The sequence below is a fragment of the Bos grunniens genome, chromosome 24, assembly GCF_055505025.1.
Source record: "Bos grunniens cultivar Pamir isolate PY7600 chromosome 24, Bosgru_T2T1.0, whole genome shotgun sequence".
Classification (NCBI taxonomy): domain Eukaryota; kingdom Metazoa; phylum Chordata; class Mammalia; order Artiodactyla; family Bovidae; genus Bos; species Bos grunniens.
Window position 1 is genome coordinate 36,786,978 of NC_141188.1, and position 26,499 is coordinate 36,813,476.

Here is a 26,499-nt window from a genome sequence, read left to right on the forward strand (position 1 = left end):
TTAACTAATTTGTCAGATTAACAAATTAGATATTAACTAACATATCAGATCAAAATACCTAATTTTCAAATTATGGAGTATTTCTCAAAATTCAAAAAGGCACAGTTAAGTAATACAACATTCATCTCTCAAGATCCAGTTGCATATCAAATCCTAACGTTCTTACTTGTTCCACATTTGTTAAAGAAACAGAATAACATCGAACTGTTGATGCCCCTCTAGACGCTCCTTTCACTCTGGCAAGCACTGCCATGTATCTGGTGTTGGTGATTCTAACGCATGTACTATTATAGATACAACGTATCAATAAATATCAAGGTGTTTTGCATGTTTTCAAACCACACTACATGCATTTACTCTGCAAAAAGCTGTTTCATACATTATTTTTGACATGTACAGCTTAATACATGGAGCTCTAGTTCAGGGGTTGGCAAATTTCTGTTAAAGGTCAGCCTGTAAATTCTCTTAGGCTTTGTGGCTGTACCATCTTCACCATGACTACTTCTCTGTTGTCGCTGGGCAGAAGCAGCACAGACAACACGTTAAGAAATGAGTGTAGCTGGGAGTCAGAAATGCGCATTTATAGCAACATGCAGTGAGCAATGTGCTCCCCTGTTCCAAGTCATCCATTTTCGGTGCTTTATAAACTCAACGGGAAAAAATTTACCACAGTTTACCACCCACCCAGTCTTTTACTTATGAACATTTGGTAATTCCCACATTTTCACTCACAGACACATAAGTTACAATCAATGTGAGTCTTTTGTGTGATTCTCTAGGGCCCACTTCTTAGAAAAGAAGTTTTCACTTTGCTCTTTGTTATAAAATTGCTCTGCAAAGTGGCTGTTTTCAATTTATACTCATGCATTGGAGAAGAAAAGGGCAACCCACTCCGGTGTTCTTGCCTGGAGAATCCCAGGGACGGCGGAGCCTGATGGGCTGCCGTCTATGGGGTCGCACAGAGTCGGACACGACTAACACGACTTAGCAGGAGCAGCAGCAGTGGTGTGTGCACTAGCTCTCTGTTCCCCAGAGTTCTGTCAATATATTTTTTGTTAGGATATTTAAATTTTGCCAATTTGTTGTGTGAAGTGATTATCTCATCATTTAAGTTTCTTTAGCTACTACAGATGTTTATCATCCTTTCTAAGCTCATTGGACCTCCCTGGTGGCTCAGACGGTAAAGCGTCTGCCTACAGTGCAGGAGACCTGGGTTCGATCGCTGGGTCAGGAATATCCTCTGGAGAAGGAAATGGCAACCCACTCCAGTACTCTTGCCTGGAAAATCCCATGGATGGAGGAGCATAGTAGGCTGCAGTTCATGGGGTTGCAAAGAGTCGGACACGACCGAGCGACTTGACTTCACTTCACAGCTCATTAGCTACGCAGGTTCCTATATCTGTAAGTTACTTGTTCATACCATCTTCCCAGTTTTCCATGTGGCTGTGTTTTTGTCAAAGGAATACTCAGGATAGTCACCTTTCTTGGTTCTGGAGGTGGTGAATACCTTCTCCTAATTCTGGCTTGTCTTTTCATGCTGTCCAGGTCTAGTTCTTTTTCCTTCTTTATACCTGTACTGATACTTACTCTCTGTTTTAATTATTAGACCTTTATAGGTCTTAATATCTGTCTGACAGGGCAACTGTTCCCACCTTCTTCTAAATTTTCCTAGTCACTCTTGGCGTTTGCTTTTCCATAAAAGTATTAAGATCAACTATTCAAGTTCCTTTAAAGAGCCTGTTTGGATTTGATTCAAAACACACTGGATTTATGGACATATTTGGAGAGGAGCAGCACTGGGTCTTCCTATCTATAAATGTCATCAGACCTCTTCATTTTTATCATTTCTCCATGAAGATCTCTCCCAGGTATTAGTGTTCACTGCTGTTTTAAACGTTTTGTTAACAGGAACACTATTGATGTTTTCCTTTTGTAACTTTGCTTAATCTTCCTCAACTGAAACAAGTCTGTTGGTTCTCTCAGATTTTCTTTGTAGACAATTGTATCGCCTTCAAATACAGACAGTGCAGTCTTTTCTTACGGAGGCATACAACTCTCATTTCTTTTCTGTTTTCTCTTACTGAAATGACTAGGTCCTCCATTACAGCACTGAGCAGAAGTATGGTTGGTAGACATCCATGTCTTGTTCTTAAAATTACTGAGAATTCTTTTGAATTCCCTTCTCATTTGTTTTTGTAATATGCACTAGTTATTATTTAGTCTTTATTTTTAAAAAATAACTAGTTGATTTATTAGTTTTTACAATATATTTTTATCTCTATTCATAAGTGAAATTGATATATACATTTTTTTTCTTGTCTGTCGTTATCGTGATTTCATTTAAAAGTTACATTAATCTTATATAAGATTAGGTTGCTTTTCCTTTATTCCGTGAGGTACTGATAATATCTACTTAAAAAAATTGAGGCCTGATGTAATTTGAAAGGTGTCACTTTGGTTACTATTTCCTTGTTCTATGTTTATTCTGGGTTTTAATTTCTTTGTGAATCCATTGTGGCAATTAATTATTCTATGAAATTACTATTTCATTAGATCTAAAAATACAGCAGTTCAGAATATAGTCTCTTACACATTTTATTGTCTCTTGACTTCCAATTACTCCTATTTTTATTGCTAACAATGTTTATTGGTACCTTTTTATTTTTTTCTTGGTCAGGCTTGTTCTATGAGAACTGTTACAAAAATTCTTTTTATAAAATTTTTCTTTTCAAGCTTTTGGTTTTGCTATGTTCTATAGCTTCTTATATTTCATTAATTTGTGCTATTATCTACTTCTCTCAAGGCTTATTCTGTATCTTTTTCAGCTTATTAAATTCTCAGTCGTTCGTTCTTAAATTTTTCATTAGTGCAATATTTTTCAATATTTCAAGTAATATTTTTACCTCTCACTTTGTGACCCACACACATGACACAAAATACTTCCAGTCTGCTGTATAACAACGTATTTATAACAAATTTAGAATTTCCATTATGATTTCCTCTTTAATTCCTGGAGAATGCTTTTCATGTTTCCATACATTCACATCTTTTAAAACTATCCTTTTCATAGTTCTAATTTAATTGCCCCATGGCCAGAGAATGTGTGTATTCTGCACAACAGGAAATCTCTGAAATACGCTGAGACGTCCTTTATGACCTAGTACACAAATTTTGTGAACACTGCATGTGTACTCAAAACATTATCTGTACTTGTGTACAAGTTTCCACATATACATCAGGATTATTTTTTTTATTATGCAAACCTATCATATACCTGTTAATCTTGGTCTGCCTGAACCATCGGGTTCTCAAGTTCATTATTGCTAAAATCTTCCATCTACCTACTAATCTTTAGTTTGCTCAACCCATCAGTTTTTGATGAAGGCACTTAAAATATCCCACTATAACTGTGGACCTGCCAATTTCTCATATTGTTTGAAGTTTTTCCTGATATATTTTGAGGGTATATTATTAAGTGCAGGTAAGTGTATGATATCTTCTTCGTGGCTCATTCCTTTAATATGCATTCCTTCATCCTGCTGCTGCTAAGTCACTTCAGTCGTGTCCGACTCTGTGCGACCCCATAGACGGCAGCCCACCAGGCTCCCCTGTCCCTGGGATTCTCCAGGCAAGAACACTGGAGTGGTATATTCCTTCATCCTACTTAACATTTTTTGCCTTAAATTTTATTTGTATTTATGTAGCTTTCTTTTTGTTGGTATTTGCGTGGTATGTCTCTTTCCACCCTAATACTTCAACTTTTTTGATCAGTTTTTACTTATATACATCCTCCATGGATGCAAATTATTATGCACGTGCTCTATATTCCAGTTGTTAAATTTCTCTTGTGTTCTCTCTTCCACATAAGTTTAAAGCTTCTTAGGTCTATTTTTATTGCTTCTTAATGCAAACCAATGGAATTACAAAGCTTAGCTAATCAAACTAGAAGGGTAAGATTATAAAAGGCATATCTCTTTAAAAGGAAACCACTATTCCCGGGAAGACAAACCAACAGCCATCTAGCACACGAATCTGTGATTTTCTCTTGGGCCTTTGGTGATGTGGGCTTCTCCCTGCCTTATCTGAGCTAGTTTAGAATGTTTCCTTTACTTCAAATAAGAGTGCCTGTATATAATCTCCAGTTTGCCTAATAATTTGGTAAAAATAATGTATAAACTTTAATATTAATTTTTTTCTGTTAATTGAGTAGCCTTTGCTTTTCTGGGAAAGCCCAGGGACTTGTCTGTCAGGGAGTAGGGAACAGGACAGCAGTCTTTCTGATATAAAAGTGGTATTGCTGTAGGAGCTGCCTATTTCTCAAATACTGTATAAAACTGATCAACTGTGTATCTTGAGAGATTTCAAGGAAAACATAACCTCTCTCAAGTGTACTACAGTTCTTTCTTAAATTGTTTAAAGGGACCACCGAGTTCCTACATAATCCTGGGAAGTTGTTCAAGTGGCAGTGACCACCCTCGTTGTGAATGTTTCTTTTCAAATGCCTGTCAGCACTTATAAATATACTGACTTAGGTCTCTGTGTAAATCCTGACTATGTAGTGCTCTCATCTCTCGAGGAACTAACATTTTTAATGGTTCTTTTGCTATAGTTATTACTAATTTCTATTACTCTGGCTAATAACATAGTCACAATGGGTCATTTCTCATTCCAGCTTTATTCTTATCTTTATATCAGTTAACCCGTCCTCTCTGCCAATTCTTTTAGAATTTGTTCTTCTTTAGAATTAGGCTCCAGATCCAGAGCCTACATTGGCAGGGTATTTTTTTCTTAAACCCTATCTTTAGTCATGGCTGCTTGGCAGCCCCAAAGAATTTACTCTCTTGTTTCCATAACTATGGCTTGACTCACACATGGAAGGGATTCTAAAAACAAGAAAGAATGATGAGTATGCCCTAAACTTTCCACTATGTTCACTGATATTCATGGAGCTGCCCTGCGTCAGACCCAGAGTACAAGAGTGTTACAAGAAAGACGGCAGCTCAGGCCCCCCACCTTGAGGACCGTTTCAAGTTGGTTTTATTTCATGTACTGAATAAAGGTTTAGTAATTGTGTTTGCCTTCTCAGATGAGTGGAAGCACACTCATACGTTAAAACTGGCATGAGTGTCAGCAAAAGTCTTCGAACAAACTGCAGTTTGTAAAACTCTAAAGGTTCATCAATGCCTGCATTGTATGCTGGAAATACATGGGGAAAATATGAAGATTGCACAAGAAGGGTTCTATGCTGAAATTTAAGATAAACTTGCTGCCTAACAGGCAAGACATCACTCCTTACATTCTTTGCTGCAATTCTCTGTGCCTTTTTTTCTTTCCATACCTCTGTCATAATATTACCTAATGGGATTCCAGTGCTTAACCCGGAGGGCTCACGCTGTCTGCACTGGTGAAAACGCTCACAGTCAGTAAAGGAGACACTATTCTAGATAGATAGGGTTTTTTTGTTGTTTTTTTTTCTCAGCAGAAATATTTCTCCCCTGCTTTCTGGTACCTATTGTTGATATCTGTTAGGACTCTGTTCCAGTATATTTGTGGGGTTTTTCCCCTCTCCCCTCTTTGGTGGCCTATTTAAGGTCTTCTCTTTATACTCGCAGGTAACAGCATAATGTACTGAAGTATGGATTCATCTTTCTTTATCCTGCTTGGCAGCTGCAGCACGCTTTCAATGTGAGAACTTGGGACTTTCTTCAGTCCCTTAGTTTTTCCACCATTCTCTCCCTTCTGTTCTTTGGAAATCCTCCTTAAATATATGCTGGAATTTCTCAGTCTATCTTCCATGGCTCCTAACTGCTTTCAGGTTAGCAAAAAAATCTGTCTCTTTGTACTCTGTTTTCAGTGAACTTTTCATCACTCATTCTCTTGTCATCTATGTCCAATCTATTGTTCAATTCTATGTGCTATGCTTTCAATGATCATATTTGACTCTCAAGTAGCTGTCATATTAAACTGTTCTATTTCATTTCTGCTCAAATTTTTCAGTTTCACAATTTCCTATTCTCAAAGGATGTTCTATTGTCAGTGATCTCTTTGATCATCCAAACATACATAAAGTTCTGGAACATATACATCAATAGTTGATTTTGTTGGTGATCTTTCTTAGCACTGGATTTCGGAATTCATCAGAGAGTTCTGAATGAAAGGACAGCCTTTGGCAGAAGAATGGTAATATCTATCTTAGCTTCTTTTCAAAAATGGGTTAATTTCTACCCCAGGCTCTGGCTTCAAGCAGGTGAATGTGGCTCTGGCTGCTCGTCTCACATGGAACCCAACTGGTCTCACTCATAGCCAAACCCTTGGGTGCCATCGCCTGCTTGGAACATAGGATCCAGGCGGCCCAAGGCTTCCTTTTCACCTACTACTTGGCAGTTCTGGTCCATGAAGATATTTACCCAGCTTTGGATAAGGAAGCCCAGCTTTGTCTTTGTGGTTTTCTTTTTATATTTTACCTATCATTGCTATGTGTCTGGAGCAAAAGAAGTGAGCTGAAACAAACTCAATGTGCCATCCTGACTAGAAACTTACACAATCCCTTAGCACTGTAACTGAAAAAAACGTACTTATTAAACTGTATAAATAAAATTAGCAGGGAATTTTAAAACCCCTTGTTGTACCTAAATGGAAAATTACAAAATATTTTCACAAATGCAAATTAAATCCTAACTTAAGGTTCAAATATATGTACTTGAAAGTAACTAAAACCCACTTATCCTAAAGTAAATTTACAAAACAGACAATGCACAACAATTTCGTTTACCTTTGAAATCAGTCTTACTTCTACAAGAAAAAAACAGGACTCTCCAACTAACATTTACCAGTTTTAACAAAAAATAAAGTCAGAAACTTTTCTACTGTATTTAACTTACAAGAGTATCAGCTAAATAATAAAAACAAAAATATTTCTTACTGTGCTTCGTGAAAAAAGGAGATTCATACCTTTTCACTTGTTAAAAATTTTGCAAAATATACATGCTCTCCTCCTGTTTTCAATTCTTCCATCTTTTTCCTTGAGGCCTGAGTATCATCTAATTTATAACTCTTAAAAACAGCTAGGACTTCTTCAGAATACTGCAAAATAAAAATACAAATTAATTTGGCACTGTTGCGCAATCACTTGCTTAGTGCTTCTCTATATCAAAATAATCTGTAATTTATTTCTAGTTAACCATATATGCATACTGAAGGCACATTAAGGAAGAAAAATTATGACAGCAAAATAGGATAAAACTATTCTGTGTGAGATTTTATGGTTATTCTAAAACTAGAATATGCTCTCTACTTCTGAAGATATGTGATTTCTTAAGTAGTATGTGTAAGGAGAAAACAGAGAAGGTAAAGTTTTGAGAGAATAAAGAGATTTGTCAGTAAAGTTAGCTGTCTAATCAGCAGTGGGAACTCTCAAGCCTCTTCTGTGCTAAAGACAGCGACCAAATAAAAACATGATGTCAAACTCTATCCAGCCGAGGGACAATTCCAAGTGACTTCTCACTTACTATTTAATCTCAATTTGGACAGTTATAGGGGAAAAAAAAAAGTACTGCATATAAAATAAAAACTTTATTGCATATAAAACTTTAAAAAGTAACACAGAATACACACTATTCTACTTTTAAAAGCTATACCTATTAACTTTAGATTCTGATTACAACAAAAAGGACAAAATGACCTTTAAGTAGCCAAGGAAAGAAATACAGAGAATTCTTTAAAAAAAAAAAAAAAAGCAAATTTTTCCTGCAAAAGTCAGACAGCAAATATTTTAGACCATATGACTCATCAAATGGTCTCAACTACAAAAGTCAGCCATCACAGCACAAAAGCAATCACAAATAGGAAAATTGTTGGTGTGGCTGTTTGCCAATATTGTATTAACTTTATTTACAAAAGCAGGCATTAGGCTGGATGTGGTCCAAGGCCATAGTCTGCAAAGTCCTGTAATAACAGAACAGGCAAAATAATTCTGTGTGAAATAAAGGCAGAATGTAGTCTGCAAACAGTTCACCAATGCATGTTGACCATACTATGTAAAAAATCAAACCAATATAAAAAACCAAAGCTGTAACTACTAACCTTTAAATCCTCAAATAATTTATAAACTACTCTCAAAATCAACTGTTTACATAGTAATCTACAGCTTACCATCTATATCATGAAATAGGTATAAAAACATATAGTCAGAAGAACTAAATAGTGAAAAGTGTGCTGGACAAGAGTCAAGTTCTGACTCTGCCATTAGCTATAAAATAATGGGCTTTTGGTACTCTGCAACGGCAACTCACCTTGAGAAAAGTTTTCCATGAGATTTTCTCATAGCATTGCACAGGGTTTCTAAAGTAATCCTGAAGTGACCAAAATTTTCGGTACAGGTTGTAATCAATTGGAATGGAGCTGATAAAACAAATGTTACATTAAATAAATCATTTAAGTCCTTTTAGAAATATCTAAATGCTTTAGTTTTCCTTGGGGCACAAATCCTTTTAAAAAGTTAATGAAAGCCTCTTTCCCCAGAAAAGAAAACAAATTCATAAATACTTATATAAACTTTACTATAAATAATTTCAGGGGTTCTCAGACCCTTATTCTGTCTTTATCTTCGGTAATGGAACCCCTGAATTTTGGCTGGATACATTCAGAATTTAAGGCTGCCTTCCCAACCTCTCTTGCACCAGGTGTGGCCATGTGATTAGGTCCTGCCCAATCATTTGGGAGCGGGAGTCACATGTCCTCTGTGGGCCATTTCTCACCATTTTCCCTTTTCCCTGGCTGGAAGGCAGATGTGATGATGAACCATCCAAGACGGCAGGAAAAAAGCAAATACCCGGGGACAGTGGACTAAGAAGTTAGAAGGAACCCGGGTTCCCAGACGACCTCCCTCAAGAGGGCTACTGCATCAGCCCTGAAGCACCTGTCTTCAGACTTTTACATGAGAAAGAAATTAATTTCTATGTGGTTTAAACTAATGTTCATTTGACTCTAATGTTAAAAGTCAAAGGTGCTATATCCCACACACTAAGTTAAGGAGACCTAGTAAGGAACAAACACATTAGGTACATATTAATTTAGGATTATAAAAATGACATTACTAGTTCAATCTGGATACATTACAAATCTTCAGTGTGAACACATATTCTCTTAATTTTTAATTTTGCAAGCAATCATTATGCTATAAACTGTTTCAATTTTTGATTTTAAAATAGACATTTAGACTTTATATCAGCAAATCCTATTATCAGAAACGGCCAATGAAGTCTTTCAGTATTAACCATATGTTAAAAATGGCTGCAGTATCAACTACTTCATATCCCCCAATATCTACAAAAATATTTCCATATCACCACTTAAAATTAATTCTGTCTGTAAACATAATTGCATACTAGCTTATTCCATTCTTTCTGAATAAACCTTAACCTATGGATTATAGTTAGCATCTTTGCTAAGCTTCATGCCCAAATATTCCAAGAAACACTGTAATTTTATACAGGAAACAGGAACTAGGTTTAGTGACCCATATAGCACCATGATCGCAAAGTGAAATGGAAGGGAGAAAGGGAGGAGCTGCCTGTGATTAGCTTTTCAAACGTTAAGCATCTGTATAAGGTCGGCCACACCTAAACAGCAGACTGCCTGCACACAATTTAGAAACCAAATGATTCAGTCCATTAGTGATTTAGGAGCTAAAATTTTAAGACATATATATATATATATAAAGTTACAAATAAAAGGAATCTGTAAGCATTATTTCCTTCATCCTTGTCTACATTCTCCTACCTCCTTCCTCTCTGTACCTTAGTACTTGGTAAATCATTAAGGTATTTTCTGTGTAAATCAAGAAATCTGAACTTCTAAACACTCACCAAGTTGTTGGAGCTTCATCATCTCCCATTTCACCTTCTTCTACATCCATTCCTTCTTCTCTGTCCTCTGTGTGCTAAATTTTAAAAAATGTACATCTGGTCATGAAGCAGTTGTCAGGCAGAGAGAATTCTATACAACAGGGATCCAAGAACTCAAGAGCAGTATGACAATAAGATAATCATGAAGACATAGTGTAAAGTTTTAAACCAGTCCTTTTCCAAATGTGATCAGTAGATTCTCTCCACGAAGAGAGAATCTATGGCAAAACATGATTTGGAAATATAGTACACAATGATCTTTGGAGAAGTGAGAGGATCATTAGTACACTAAGGACTCCATGAATCACAGTAACTAACCCTCAAAGGGAATTTAAGTAGTTTTTTCCCCCAGCTTTAATTGAACTCTGAAAATCTTCCCCAACTCGTACACATAACACTTATTATCTGGGAACACTTTAGGATATGCTTGGTGTCCAGCTCCATATTGAAAAATTTTAAACAACTAGTTTACATAGAATAGTCCAAGAAATACCTAAAAGATACATAAAAGGGAAAGGAAAAATCTTAAAGTCAGTATCATTTCCAAATTGACAATGATTATAATTTAAGGGATAAATTAAGTAAAGTATTCTGATTAATTTAATGTGAAATATCAGTTATATCTTATTAAAAATTTTTTAAACTTTGTAACTTGCTCCTAAATGAAGAGCAGGTAATGAATGTCTAACCATTTGCCAACTCTGGACTGTTTTCAATGCCACATATGCTCAGTTGGGTCCGACTCTGTGACCCCATGGACTGTATAGCCCGCCATGCTCCTCTGTCCATGGAATTTTCTAGGCAAGAACACTGGAGTGGCTTGTTACTTCCTTCTCCAGGGGATCTTCCCTGACCCAGACATGGGATTGAACCCATGTCTCCTGAGTATTCTTTACCACTGTGCCACCTGGGAAGTCCTAGTTATCTCAATAACAAACTTAAAATATGTTCTGTTGATTTCACATCAGCCTCACCTTCTGACCCAATGTGCTTTCCTGCTCATTGGTATTGAAAACAGTGACATTTTCCAGATTAAACTGACTCTGCAAGTTAAGACCTATTAAAAAAACAAAAAAAAAAGATTTTCAAAGCAAACCCAAACACCTAAACCAGTTTAAGAATACAACTTTGTTGTCATATAACTAAAATATATAAAATGATAAATAACTAATTAAGCAAAAGATCAAGTCAGAAATAATATCACACTTGATTTTCAAATTCTTTCTAAAATTCATTTCTTGAAGGTGCTTTTAGAGTATGCAGAATTCTATATATACTAATACAGATATAGTTGCTTTGTTATTTATGAATATTCTAGAACAATTTTACAGAATGCTTTATGTACTAATTTATGATTTTGCTGAAGCACAATCAGAAACTGTATTACTCAGATAGTATAAATGTGTAATAATATATACAAAAAAAGTTATAGTGAGAGCCATGTTTCTCACTGTCAGGGAAAGAAGTTAGAAATAAGCAGGTCTACTGGTGCGAGGTTAGATTCACAAGTTATCAGTCACTATGATATCACTGTTTTAGGTCATTTAAAAAAAATGTAGACAGATAACATAAAGATGCATATGTATATGTTAGTATTTATTCATATCTTTCCAAGCTCTGTCCACTGAGATGGCCTAGAAGCAGTGATATTCTAGTAATAAAATAACTAGCATATCTAGGGCCCAGATCTTGTCTTAAAAATAAGACAAATCAGGCTCTTTGGAGAAGTGGCTGATTCTAGTGGCTGAGAAGGAAAAATGCATGATGCACCTCAACTATCCTTTTATATCAGGATGCATGAAAGTGATCCGAGGGGGAGAACAAGAGCAATCTGAACAAAGTAAAAAATGATATTGTGAGATTATAACTCATATAAAATAAATATTCATGAGTTTCATTTTGAAATAGATGACTGAACTGATAAGTAAACAAGGGGGAAAACACAACTGTTGTGTTTTTTTTTTGGCTTCGTTGCATGGCTTATGGGATCTTACTTCCCTGACCAGGGATCAAACCTGGGCTCTCAGCAGTGAAAACTCAGAGTCCTAACCACTGGTCCATCAGGGAATTCCAGAGACAACTCTTCTTTAGAGAAGAATTCCAATTCATAAATGTAGAAGGTATGAAAGAGATAGAAAATCACCACCAGGAAACCTAATAATAATCGCTATAGGCAAGATCCACTGATGAATGCTACTAAACTCAGTGGACAAAGGTTTAAGGAGGAAAAGAATATTTGCAAAGCCTCAAAGTATCTCCCTCCAAATATTTATTAATTACAAAGGGGAATATAGTAGCTTGTAGTAGAGAAATATAGCAATCAACTATCTTAATTAGGTGATCAAGGATAACATCCCCAGTAAAAAGATACATCAACACCATGCTGAAACGACGCACCGAGAAAAGCACATCACCTCTGTGGTCTTCTTCCTCAAATCCACAACTGCAATCTAACTATGAAAAACACTGGACGAACATAAACTGAAGGGCATTCTACAAAATACCTGACCAGGACTCTTCAAAACTATGAGGGTCATGAAAAAAATTGCAAAGGCTGAGGAACTGTCACTGACTGGAGAGATTAAAACGACATCACAACTAAATGCAGGATCCTGGATTTGATCCTTAAACAACAAAGAAAGCAGCGATAAAACTGATGAAGTCTAAATAAAGTACTGCACCAATGCTGATTTCTCAGTTTTGATAAATGTACATAGTATGTAACAGGTTAACATTAGGTGAAGCTATTCACATACTTTATATCTAGTATCTTTACATATACATATACTCTAGACTTTAAGTCTAAAATTATTTTAAAACAAAAAGCCTTTTTTTTTTTTAAGAAAAACTAATACGCTAGATGAAGTCATTAAGCTAGTGAATGAACTTGGCTCACCATTCTGTATTACTTACTTAAAATATCTTTGTCTATTCTCTGTTACTCAATAGCACATGACATAATTCTCCATTAGGTTAAAAATTTCAGTCATACTTAACTAAATTTAATGGATAAACTACATGCTAAAACAGCTTTCTAAAGGTCTTGGGATATACTCTACTGACTCTTCAGCATCTACAAACACAAGAAAAGAATAAGTACTACAAGATATCCCCAAATGCCAACCTAGCTTCTGTTAGTAAGTATGTTTGGAAACCGGAAGGCACTTGCATCAACGATAAGACTGTAAAATGAAGCAGCCACTTGGGAAAACAGTCTGGTGGCCCGTCAAGAACTTAAACACAGAGTTACCACGTGACCCAGTAATTCTACTCTGATATATACCTCCAGGAGAAATTAAAACAGTCACCATGCTGCTGCTAAGTCACTTCAGTCATGTCCGACTCTGTGAGACCCCATAGACGGCAGCCCACCAGGCTCCCCCGTCCCTGGGATTCTCCAGGCAAGAACACTGGAGTGGGTTGCCATTTCCTTCTCCAAAACAGTCACCATATGACCCATCAATTCCATTCTATGTATATGCCGAAGAGAAGTGAAAACATACATCCACACAAAACTTGTACACAGATACTCACAGCAGCTTTATTCACAATAGCCAAAAAGCAGAAGCAACTCAAGTGTCCATTAACTGATAAATGGATGAACAAACTGCAGTCTATCCATACAGAGAGTATCATTCAGTTGTAAAAAAGAATCAGCTACTGATACATACGACACAGATGAACCTTGAAGATGCTAAGTTAAAAAAGCCAGTCACAGAAGACCACATATTGTATTATTCCATTTTTTAAAATGTCTAGAATAGGAAAAATCCTGAGATGAGTAAGTAGATGACCTATTCTTCGGGGCCTGGGAGAAAGGCAGGGATGGGGGTAAGTGCAGAATGACAGCGGGCACAGGGCTCCTATAGGAGGAGAAATGTTCTAAAATCAGCTGCAGTGATGACTGCACAACCCTGTGAATATACTAAAAAACAGAAAACTGCACATTTTCAATGGACAACTGTATGGTATGTGAATTCACATCTCAGTAAAGCTGTTAAAAAATAGAAAAAGTTGAGCTTCCAGTAACAGAAGGCTAATAATTAACCAGCTAATTAACAATTCAGATTAATCCTCTCACTATGGACAACTACAAACCTGGATCAATTACATTAATTCTATAAATTCCTACAGAGCATAAACCCGGTTCACAGCACTGTTTTAGGCAATGAAATAGAAAAATTGGTTTTTCTTAAAAACTGTAGAGAGCTAACATTCAGTGAGGAATATATGGCAAAAACCAAGAAGGCAAGAAAGATAAGCAATGCAGCGTCAGCACTCAAAGCCACTTCTGTCTGTCAAACAGGAAGAATCAGTTGCAAAACTGAGCCACTCTTTTAGCAGCTTCCTGAAGTGAGGATGTTAAAAATAAATCTGAGTCCAAGAAAGGTGTGGAATCTAATAAATCCTACCCCAACCATCTTCTAGGCTGGGACATACAGGACTACGTCCTCGGGTAGGGATGAACCAAACTGCAGCCCAGTGCCAAGTCTTCTCGACCTGAGCAATCACAGACCTTGAGCTGGGCTGGATGAAGGTAAGCTTACACTAGTCATAGTACCTTCTAAGGTGCCTGGCGGGTCATGAAAGCCCTTGCCTCCAAACTATTCCTTCAAATACCTTCTCAAACATAACATCAAACGCTAACCAGAAACACACAAAGAGATAAGACACCATGAGTGAGAAGCAGGCACAAGTGTGCGTGACAAACAGCCGCAAAGACTTAAGACACTGGTATTATCAGACACATAAGTAGAAGTAACAACGCTTACCCTGGGGAGACAACTAAAAAACAAGCTTGAAAACAGCGAATAAGAAACTAAAAAGTGACACAGCAGACTTAAAGACTTTCTAGAAATGAAATGTACAATTATGGAAATTAAGAACTCATTTTGCAGCAGATTATTCATAGATGAACAGAGAAGTAGTAAACTAGAAAACATTTCTAGAGAAATCACGCAGGATGTGATGGAAAGAGAGACAGATGAAAAATGTAGAAAGTGTAAGAGACAGACAAGGTACAGAATGTTAACTAGAGTTCCATAAAGAGAAAGCAGCATACACAATAGCTGAAGAAATATCAGTTTAAATTTTTACAAAGTGGATGAAGGATAACCAATGCACAAACTCAAGATGCCCACAAATCTGAATGATAAATTTTAAAAATCCATGCTTAGACACATTATATAAAACTGAAAAACCAAAAACCCCACAAACAAAAGAACAAAAATTCAAAGAAAAAGAAAATTTCAAGAGCAAAGAAAGAAAAAAATACAAAACAAAACTAGATTAGCTTCAAAGGAGTTAGACTGACATCTGACTCCTCTCTAGAAGACACAGGCAAAGTAATGATGACCTTCCACTAAATGAAATCCTATATCCAGTGCCAACCTACAATCTCTATACTTCAACCATTCTATCTAATCTTCAACCATTCTTCAAGAGTAAAGAAATAAAGATTTTCAGACAAAACAAAATTTGCACTAAAGAAAAGTCTAAAGGAGAAAATAGTCACAGATAGAGGATCAGAAATACAAGTTGTAAATACACTGGTAAATTGAAATTAATCCTGACCACATTTAAATAAGAGGAAAGAAAAAAAGCAGAGATACAGCAGGACAAAAATAAAGTCACAGGTGATTTTGCCACTGCTAACACACACTATAGGTCTTACCACAAGCAGGCACTGATGTAAGCTCTTCACATATTTTAACTCATTTAATCCTTACAACAACATGTGAAGTAGGTGGTAGATTAGCCTGGTATTAAGGAAGGGGTTGGAGAAGGCAATGGCACCCCACTCCAGTACTCTTGCCTGGAAAATCCCATGGACGAAGGAGCCTGGCAGGCTGCAGTCCATGGGGTTGCTAAGAGTCAGACATGACTGAGCGACTTCAATTTCACTTTTCACTTTCATTCATTGGAGAAGGAAATGGCAACCCACTCCAGTGTTCTTGCCTGGAGAATCCCAGGGACGGGGGAGCCTGGTGGGCTGTCATCTATGGGGTCGCACAGAGTCGGACACGACTGAAGCGACTTAGCAGCAACAGCAGCAAGGAAGGGGTGACTGAGGCAGATAGACAGTTAAAATCTGGCATATCTAAACAGACTGTGGAGGGCTCGAGAGAACGGCCATGCTTCACTTTTGGACCTGAACAGTGGTTACCCAACTATACGCTTTATAATTATTACACTATATGCTTACTTTATGCACTTTTCATATTACTGTTATATTTCACAATGATATAAGAAATGAACAAAAGTAAATGAGGCTAAACAGCAGTGATTGAAGAAGAAAATGGAAGCAGAAAAATTGGAAAGTATTAGGAAATGAAATAAAAACATGATTCATGTCTACATATTTCAATGTGATTCAACTGTACATTATTATTAATAAACTTTGAACTTGAAGAATCAATGGCTTTATTTGAATGTTACCTGTATTATGCACTGGAATAGGTACAACTATTTACAAGTAAATGAAAAACAAGTGACAATTTCCTATGCTATCTTTCAACTTTTTAGAATCTTTTTTTTTTTTTAATCATCATGGTATATTCTAGTCCATGAAAAACAGGTAAAAATTTTCCTGCAAAGCAACTTATGTACGAAAGCTCACCTGATTTCTCAGATAAAGGGAAAAGCCTGGCCAAAAAGAGTTGAATTCGTCCACAGAAGACTGTATTCTGGGATTTTGATAATCTTCGTAGGAGATCTAACAACAAATGGAAACAAAGGTTACACAGAAGAGATCATTCTATATTTATTACAATATATCCAAATGTCTTAACCAGTTCAAAAGTATTTTCCTAAAGCAGTAGTTCTCAAAATGGGGGTAGAAACTATTTTTTGTCACAAAAAAAAGGACTAGAAAATTAAAAATAAAATGAGTTTAACATGGGCAAGATAAACTTCACTCAACTTTTTGGTTTTCATTAAGTTTATACCTAGAACAGGAATAGATAAAGCAAATGATCAGTTTTAATAAATCAGACTATTTTAAAATGAAAATACAATCTACTTAAAAAAAATTTTATCACCTGTGTTTAATTCAACCACCTGGTTTCCTGGCCATATTACCTTCTTAAAAACCAATCATTTAGTGCTCACTTACCATTGCACATACGTAGTAAATAATTCTTCCCAGCAGAATAGAATGTATTCTGAAATTAAGACAGAAATTATTAGTTGTTCTGACGTTGCTGCACATTCTTCAATAGTAAGTCACAGGAAGTAAGATTTTAAAGAACACTAATGTGTGCTGAATCTACTATGCCGCTTTCACTTCTTCCAAGCAAATGACATTTTTTAATGAAATATTTTCAAACATATAACAAATACGATTCTAAGTAACTTTTAAAACATGTAAAAGTGTGTGTTTTCAAGGTAACTGTTTCTACTCAAATTTTGTACTGTCATTTTTTTCTCCATGTGACTCTTACTTGGCTTTTCCAAGAGAGCAGAACATATAATTCTCATAAAGACAAACTTTTTAGCCATCAGCAAGGTCAGAAATAAAAGCCACAAACAAAACAAACTACCCTCAGAACTCTGGATCTATAGAAAGCTAAAGTTAGTAGAAAAAGAAACTAAGGCACTTACTGATTTCCAAGTAGCAACATTTCTTTCCACAAAAGTGAATATTGTGTCACACTGATCCAAAGGAAGACAGTCCAAAACATCTCCCAACAATACAAAAGGTGTAGATGCCGTACAAATACCTTCAAGTGGAGCACAAGCCAATTTAAAAGTTTAAAATACGGCTGAGAAAGAGAGCTCATGCAAAAAATTTTGAAGATAATCTTAAAGGTACACTTTGTCAATCCTAACAAGGCTGTGAAAGGCAAGAAACAGAAGCAACCTAAAAGTCCCCAAGGAAGATATACTTAAGTTTATTTAAGTTTTGGTATGTGGCATCCTTGATAATCCTTCTAGAGCATTTACTATATGTCAGGCACAGTAAGTGCCTCACATACACTAACACGTGTAATCCTCATAACCCTATGAGGTGGGGAACATTATCTCCAGTTTACAGAATGGGAAAACTGAGACACAGGGAAGTTAAATAAGTTGCCCAAGATCATAGAGCCAGTAAGCGGTAGAGCTGGGATACTAACCCAGGCAGTCTGGCTCCAGTCTGTTTTCTTCACCACTAAGCTATTCAAAAGAATATAATGCAACCAATTAAAAACAATGGTTATGATGACTATAACAACTTGGAAAATGCTTATGATTTAATGTCAAGTGAAAAAGGCAGAGTTCAGAACTGTATGGATATTATAGTTGTAACAATAAAATCTATTAAAAAGACTAGAGAAGCTAAAATTATATACCAAAATAAACGGTAGTTTTTTAAAGTAGAAGAACTGGGACTAGTATTTTCCCTTTTCCTCATTTCCAACTGTTCTGTAATAATGCTAAATTTAAACTGTCTTTGTCATTTGAAAAGATCTAGTTCAAAAAAGATAACAAAAAGGTTTGATACTAATTTCAGTTCTTACTATACTTTTAAAATATACTGTTGTTTCAATGGAAAATTGGTAAAATAAAAAGTTATGTCTAAATTCAATCTTACTAAAGCAATAAACTAAAGACTTTAAGGTCATCTAGGCTAGTTAAAAATGCTTTTATTTCCCTGCTCATTCTTCCTTCTATTTTTCGGTAACAGATACTAATACTTGTTAAGGGTTTAGGAAAAGTAGCCACTTCAGCATGATATGTAAAAAAAGTATCTAGGGGCACTATTAGCCCCTGCTACTGCTACTGCTAAGTCGCTTCAGTCGTGTCCGACTCTGTGAGACCCCATAGACGGCAGCCCACCAGGCTCCCCCGTCCCCGGGATTCTCCAGGCAAGAACACTGGAGTGGGTTGCCATTTCCTTCTCCAATGTATGAAAGTGAAAAGTGAAAGTGAAGTCGCTCAGTCGTGTCGGACTCTTTGCGACCCCATGGACTGCAGGCTTCCAGGCTCCTCCGTCCATGGGATTTTCCAGGCAAGAGTACTGGAGTGGGGTGCTAATACTGCATTAACACAGTAGTTCAGAAACAGGAAGTAGTATTTCCAGCTCTGCGCTGCACTGGAAAGATCTTAGCTGGAATGTAGTATGAGGGATACTGCCTAGAACCAGTGAGGCATAAAGCAGCAAAGTTCAACTCAATGCAAAGGAAATCTGATCATCAGAACCAGCTAACAGAAATCAAATGGTGAGCTTCATCAACGGGAGTAGAGGACCCCTGTCCAGGATGTTACTGAGGGGAGACAGGACAGGCCAGAGACAAGACTGAACCAGATGACCTCCAAGTCCTTTAACTAAGTTGTGATACTTTGTGTCCTGTATACCCAAGAGATTAGAGACATACTCCCTGCCCTCAGCTGAAGTATAATTTGGCAAAATAACACACATTTAATCATTACAGAACTTAAGAAAATTACCTAGATTCCTCTCTCAAAGATTCAGTACAACTGAGTGAAAGCCTGGCAGTCTCATTTAAAAATGGAGCTTCACTGGTCATTCTGATGAGCTGGGTTATAACATGATTCCCCAACAATGTCACAATCCGTGTCCCAGCCTCTGTGCTGCCCTCTGAGCTTCATCTTAACCTTGGCCACAGACACCCCCTCCTGAGTTCCCAAACACCTTGCTATGTTCAAGCCTGCATGGTTCTGTTTACGTTTTCTGCCTAAATAGGCTTCTTCTTCTCTATCACATGGTAAATTCCTACTTAGTCTTTCAAAGCATATAGTACATACTGCATCTAAAATACGCTTCTGGTATTTTTGTGCAGGCTACTACATCTCTGCTTCTAAAAGCACACTGTACATAAATTATAGTACTTATATCCAAACTGTTAATTTTTGTTATGTAGACTATGAGCTTTTTAAAGGTAGGCATTTTTGAAAGTTTTCACCAGTGGAGAGTCTGACATAACAGAAGCTCAATAAATTATCTGCCAAGTTGAGTTTAACAAAACATGTTTATGGACAATTTGAAAATCTGTCACATAATAAACAATACAATCATATTGGTCTCAAGAAGAAATTTTTCCCATCAAATTAAAATAAAAAGGTTATTTAAACTTTTATTCATGGCTTAACTGAGTTCTTAAGTCCGTATCTTTCTCAAATAAAGTAAAAGTTTTAAACACAGACTTTGTATAACTTCAAGTATTTGCCAACAAAGGTCCGTCTAGTCAAAGCTATGGTTTTTTCAGTAGTCATGCATGGACGTGAGAGTCCATAAAGAAAGCTGAGCACCGAAGAATTAATGCTTTTGAACTGTGGTGTTGGAGAAGACTCTTGAGAGTCCCTTGGACTGCAAGGAGATCCAACCAGTCCATCCTAAAGGAAATCAGTCCTGAATATTCATTGGAAGCACTGATGCTGAAACTCCAGTACTTTGGCCACCTGATGCGAAGAACTGAGCCATTGGAAAAGACCCTGATGCTGGGAAAGATTGAAGGCGGGAGGAGAAGGGGATGCCAGAGGATGAGATGGTAGGATGGCATCACCGACTCGATGGACATGAGTTTGAGCAAGCTCCAGGAGTTGGCAATGGACAGGGAGGCCTGGCGTGCTGCAGTCCATAGGGTTGCAAAGAGTCGGACATGACTGAGTGACTGAACTGGACTGACTGAAGCATTAAAAACATTACCAGTTTACAAGAGTATCATATCAGGATAATCAATGAATGAAGTAGATGCTGCAAACTGTTTGACAGGAACTGGCAAGGAACACTCCATTGCAGTACTCGTTAGAATATGCTTAATAAATGAATGATGAATAAGCATTTCATATAAGTTTAACTTCTAAAGCCAAAATTTATGAACTACTTAAGTTCACAAAATTGCTTGCGGCTATACTGGAAGATAACTTTTAACTTGTATGTTTCAGTTTTTTTGTAGGAATAAGTATCAAAATAATAAATGTGAATAGTGCTTTACAGATTAAAAGGCACTTTTTACATAAATTATATGAATAAATCAAAGGAATATTTTAACGAGACTAATTAAAAAAGAGTACCGATGAGCTACTTTTTCATTGCTTCTTTATGCAAATATTTAATGAGCTATTACTGTGTATTAGTCACTTTTTAAAAGTCTGCTGAAACTACCTCCTACTACCCCTGGCCCATCTAAACCAATGTCTGCCCAGTTTTCCTGCCAGCAGTTTCTCCCCATCCCATGCCTTTCCCACAGGTACTCTTTAGTACAGCATACAAAGCCCTTTACAAATGATCCTAACTTACCCTCCTGCTTCTTTCCTCATGGTTCTCATCATCCTCTCCCCATTCTGCTCGTTTTTTTTTTTACAGCTCTTACACCCCAGCTCCTATGTTACAGTTTTCTTTCTAGCCCATCCTGGTCCCTTCAGACTCTGAAGTTTAAAGAATCACTTCAACTATACTTCATTCCCACTTCAATTACCCCCAATAAGACATTTACATGTGTTTTCTCCCTGAACCACTAGGTTCCTTATAGGCAGGGAATATGTTTTGTTCACCACTGAATCTCCAAGTCCTAGCTCAGTACCAGGCACATAGTAGATGCTCAATAAATAGGCACTGGATGAACGAAGTAAGTGGAGAACAAAGAAATGTCAAAGTGCGCAGTGTATACTAGCGACAAGAAATAACTGGGAGCCGACTTCAGTGGGACTTCTTGGCAATGGGGGTAGGTAGGCAGAATTTGAAAAATGAACAAAATCAACTAGGTAGAGAGGTATGGAGAGAATACGTTTTCAATAAAGCATGTCAAGTCTAGGATCACTTTAAAACCAAACCAAACCATACTTACCTTCAGTTACTCCCCCAATAGCAAGAGAAATAATAGCTAAAACGTTTTCACATGATGAATGATTTATCTACCAACAAAGGAAAAAACAACTTAATTTAGGAACCAGAATTTAGACTAATTTGATAATAAGAAAAACATACCCTCTGACATTAAATTGATTATCACAAACATTGGATAAGGATATTTCTCACAGAGGATAAAATTACTAAGAATATTTTACAAATGAATGATAAGAGCCCTAACTATAGAAGTATATTAAATAAATAAGCAGCAGGTGATTCACTTAAAATCCAAGAGTCTTGGGAAGATGGTTATATTAGCATGATTAAGCCTGTAAGCTAATCAAGCACAGATGCGCTGAGGCCATTAAGTCACTCAAAGGCACCAGACAAAAGACTGGGCCAGGGGGATTAACTGTACTAGTGCATCAGTATGTCTGGGAAGGGTTTTATTAATAATAGAAGAGAGATGATGCTTAGGTGTGATAGTATCATAAAAACCAGCATTTAATGAGTGTTTATTAAGTGCCGTTTTATGCAACCCTGTAAAAATGGTGTTTCCTCTCTTACAAATGAAATTGAGGCCCAAAAAAGCAAGGTAACCTTGCCCAATGCCTGACAACAGGTGACTAGGTCTGAAGAAGAAAGAATGAATTCAGAACTGTCCTAAAGAAAGGGACAGTTTTATGGCTACTGGAAAAGAATCTAGCTTCTTGGGATCCAAGCTTTGCTAAATGAAGAATAAACTGTTGGAACTTTTCCTTTCATTTGAGTGCTCCACTAATGGTACACAAAGTCAGATTTTTCATGTTTAAATTTCTGTACTAAAGTTGGATAGGCTCCTGTTATCTATTACTAACTGAGAAGGAGGATGCTGATAAGGAAAATGAGGGCCTGGAATACGTGCTGAACATCCTTGGACTAGACTTCTCATCCACTCCAGGATGTGTCGCTGTTTATACAGCAAAGACAGGGCCCATCTTCAAGTTCTAGTTCTTGCTCAGGAAGACCTCGTGCCAACTTTTCTTATACATATTCAACGGCAGGGGGCTCTGCTAATTTATTAAACCAAACTCTTAAATTGCACCTATGCTATCAAAACCCTTATTCATGATGTAACTCCTATGCGGACTATGACCAAGTTAGGTTTCACAGACTAAGTAGTTCCCTCCAGAAAAAAAATAGTCATGGTTAAATATTCTAAGAATAAAAGCCAATTAAAAAATAATATTTACTAATCTGCCAGCAAAATTTTAACAATAAATAAAGGAAAAACATACTTACAATTTCTTCTTCTAGAACACCTCTAAAAGCCTGGTCAAGGGTACATTTTTTTTCATTTTCACTATTAAAAACAAAAAACACCTGCATTTTTAAAACAGCTCAGGGTTAAGTATAAAGATTTCAATGAGCCCATGTCATGGATATTAACGCCTTACCTGCCAGGTAACTGGCTAAAGGTATTCAACAAGGGCTTGATATTTTTGCTGTTCAGGGCCTCTCTCGTAGATTTCTAGAAGAAAAAAAAAAAAAAAAAGCACATAAGTTGAAGGATTTTTTGTTCACTGAAAAACATATCACTCATTAATTGTATGTCTAACTAAAAAATGTTTATACCTGAGAAAAATTACCTGTCAGTCATTTCAGCAGTAGTTCTCATTCAAATGCTACTTACTCATCACTTGAAGCTTGTTGAGAGCGTCCAAGCTCAGTTTTCTCATTCCAGGTTTTCCTGCCTACCTTTCCTTTAAATATGCTATTCATTCTGCTTAAAAAAAAAATCTCTTAAGTGGCCCCCTATCTACAGGTTTTGTTTCACAGCTTCCTCTAAAGGTCCTTAATAATGTTATCCCGCTCAATCTATCCAACCTTCCCAGTAACTCCAAACACATACTCTCCACTAGGCTCTAGCCATTTTTCCATCATTTTCTATCAAGTTCACTCTAGTGTATCCATGCACATTGTTCTTCCCATATGCTCATGTAAATTCTATCCACTCTTCAAGACCCAACAAAAGTCCCACCTCCCCTAGGCAGCTTGCACAGCACAGTCCCTGACATCAAGTAAACACTGATGTCTTAAAGTACTAAACCTGCTGACTGTCACAAAGTAGTCGTAACTGAAAAAGAAAAATACTGCCAAGTCATTCACTCTGTGAAAATTCACATACACTTGGCAAATCATCTTGTCACATCACAGGAGTTACATTTATACAGGAAATGGTCCATTCCTGACTCTGTGAGTAGGCTGCGTAATCTTGGTGCATGCAAGCTCAGTGGTGTTCGACTTTTCGTGACCCCATGGACTGTACCCCACCGGGCCCCTCTGTCCATGGGATTCTTCTGGCAAGAATACTGGAGTAAGCTGCCATTCCCTCCTCCAGGGGATCGTCCCCACCCAGGCAATGAACCCACATCTCCTTTGCCTCCTGCACTGACAGGCGGATTCTTTACCACTGCACCACCCGGGAAGTCCGTAATCCAGAGCATACCCTTTGTCTCTGTACTTCATTCTCCTCACCAGTTACATATATGGGTTGTTGTGGGTCCTTATTACCACCAGCAGCAGTGGCATCACCTGAGAACTTGTTAGACATGCAGAATCTCAGGCCCCATTCCTACCGAACCAGAATCTCATTTAACAAGATCCCCAGGTGATCCCAACCCATGCTCAATCTTAAGAAGCATTGGGCTAGATGATCTCCTATTAAATGGTCCCTTCCAGGACTGATATGACCTTGGACACACCTAACAGTTTCTCCTCGCAGAATTATAGAAAAGTAGGGACGAATCCAGTCAAACGACTTAGAACACGGTTCTTCATTTGGTAATGGGCAACATAAGAAGAATACTGAGTCTGAAGTCAGAAAAAACAGTGAAGCAAATCATTTAACTTTTATGTTTTCGAACTGTGGTGCTGGAGAAGACTCCGGAGAGTCCCTTGGACTGCAAGGAGATCAAAGCCGTCAACCCTAAAGGAAATCAACCCTAAATATTCTTTGGAAGGACTGATACTGAAGCTCCAAACTTTGGCCACCTGATGCGAAGAGCCGACTCACTGGAAAAGACCCTGATGCTGGGCAAGACTGAAGGCAGAAGAAGTGGGTGACAGAGGATGAGATGGTTGGGTGGCATCACTGACTCAATGGACATGAGTTTGAGCAATCTCCAGGACATGGTGAAGGACAGGAAAGACTGGCACGCTGCAGTCCATGAGGTTGCAAAGGGTCGGACACGACTTAGCGACTGAACAAGAACAAAGGCGGGGGCTGGGGGGCGGGCTGTCTCAGTTTCTATCTCGTCTACTGCGGATAATTAAACACCCTACTTCACAGGGCTATTCTGAGTTAAATAAGCTAACATCAAAAAGCCCTGTAAAGTGTTTCCCCAAATGCTTAAATTACTGTTCCCCAAGGCGGAAGAATAAAATGACAGATGACAACCCTTCCCAAGCTGATCAATTTGCCTCGCCCCACTTAGGACCGTCCTCATCGATCTCTAAAGAGTGAGATACAAAGGGTTAAAGGGTGATGAATAAGCGGCGAGAAGAGCCACCTGGCAGTTAGGAGGCGGGGCGGAAGCCGGTTCTCTGGACTAAAACCATTCCCGCCTTCAGAGCAGCCCCCTGCCAATTCTGGAAACACCCGCCTGGCTAAGCGAGCACCGCAGAGGAGCAGGACCCAAACGGAGGTAGTCTGCGGGTGAGCCCTCCACGAAGGGCGCAGGGCTCCGGGACCCGCCGGCGGAAAGGAGGAGGCGGACCGCAGAGGACTCTTGGAAGAGGCAGGTAAAGCGCCTTTGCCGCCTCCCCAGCCCACGACGGGGCCGGGAACCCGTCGCCGCGGCGTAACGCCTCTGTCCCCGCTTTACCCCGGTGCAAAATTCAAGTAATTTCAGGGAGAGGAGAGCAACAAATAGCGTTGGGCCGGGGCCGCGCCCACCGTTCCGCAACTCACAGTAAACCGCGTCCGCGCTTCGGGCAAACTGAAGAGCGGCGGCGTCGGAGACATCTTCTTGGCTGCGCGTGCCCGCCACTTCGTCGCGGCGCCCGCTGATGACGTCAGGGCGGGAGCAACGAGAGTGCCGGCTCCGTGCGCGGCTAGAGCGGCTTGTGGGCGCAGGGGCGGGTCCGGTGGTGTTAGGGAGCTTCCCTGTGACGGAGGTCGGGAGGGCGTTTGGGAGCCAGGGTTAGCCACTCAACGCCCGATCCGGGTTCGTGGGTAACAACCCATGGGTGACTGCAGATGCGCGGCCTCGCCCTGTACACGCTGCGGGTTACAAGCCGGGACGCTCGGGCTGTTGGCCGGCGTTCTCCTGGTTTGGGAAGTCGGGTGAATGGCGGCTGGTTACGGCTCGATGGGCCGCAAGGGAAGGTGGTAGCCGTCTGAGAATCCAAGTCAGGCGGCTTATCCGGGAGCTCCGGGCTGGGGAGGTGACGGCAGTGGCCGTCGGATCAAAGTCCTTCTTCCCGAACGAGTGGTCCCACCTCCGGATTCGCGCCTCTGCCTCGAAGGTCACGGGCCCTGTAGCTCAGGTGCAGTTCCACTTTCTGAGAAATAAAAATAACGCTTGTATCCCTGAGCTGTTGAGGAGCGTGAAGTCATGAATGCAAGCGTGGCTTGTGTAGCAATGTAATGTGTGGGGATTCGTTCATTTTGCTGGCAGATAGAGGGCTCTACTGAACGAGGAAGATTGTGGAGGAACGCAGTACTCGGCACTGATTGGATAGCCAGTGGCGCCAAGTCCCAGGGTTAAGGCACCTGTTGCAAGACCTAGTCTTCTGCCCGGTTCCTCCCTCGTCTCC

At 38.5% G+C, this 26,499-nt stretch overlaps 1 protein-coding gene and 1 long non-coding RNA gene across 15 annotated transcripts in view; one reads left to right on the plus strand and one right to left on the minus strand.

Annotated features, from left to right (window-relative positions):
• THOC1 (THO complex subunit 1) overlaps window positions 1-25,736 on the minus strand; it is a 36,995-nt gene extending 11,259 nt beyond the window's left edge. For 2 of the 7 annotated variants that reach the window (XR_015153876.1, XM_086373036.1), the window contains exons 1-11: window positions 25,652-25,736; window positions 23,136-23,209; window positions 22,981-23,041; window positions 21,698-21,764; window positions 17,508-17,626; window positions 17,020-17,068; window positions 16,525-16,620; window positions 10,880-10,962; window positions 9,867-9,940; window positions 8,292-8,400; window positions 6,952-7,083 (exon numbers count right to left, since the gene is read on the minus strand). Coding sequence is in view for 5 of the 7 variants with exons in the window: in XM_086373036.1 (XP_086229162.1) it covers window positions 6,952-7,083; window positions 8,292-8,400; window positions 9,867-9,940; window positions 10,880-10,962; window positions 16,525-16,620; window positions 17,020-17,068; window positions 17,508-17,626; window positions 21,698-21,764; window positions 22,981-23,041; window positions 23,136-23,209; window positions 25,652-25,705 (918 nt within the window). In the remaining 2 variants the exon portion in view is untranslated. Of the gene's footprint in view, window positions 1-6,951; window positions 7,084-8,291; window positions 8,401-9,866; window positions 9,941-10,879; window positions 10,963-16,524; window positions 16,621-17,019; window positions 17,069-17,507; window positions 17,627-18,022; window positions 18,063-21,697; window positions 21,765-22,980; window positions 23,042-23,135; window positions 23,210-23,327; window positions 23,396-24,187; window positions 24,753-25,250 lie in introns of those variants that run through there. The other 5 variants (XM_086373039.1, XR_015153875.1, XM_086373037.1 and 2 more) reach the window with 5 other exon arrangements.
• Window positions 25,339-26,499, plus strand: part of LOC147346061 (uncharacterized) — a 37,399-nt gene continuing 36,238 nt past the window's right edge. For 6 of the 8 annotated variants that reach the window (XR_015153884.1, XR_015153879.1, XR_015153881.1 and 3 more), the window contains exon 1: window positions 25,343-25,482. This is a non-coding gene — a long non-coding RNA (uncharacterized LOC147346061). Of the gene's footprint in view, window positions 25,483-26,499 lie in introns of all 8 variants that reach the window. The other 2 variants (XR_015153882.1, XR_015153886.1) reach the window with 1 other exon arrangement.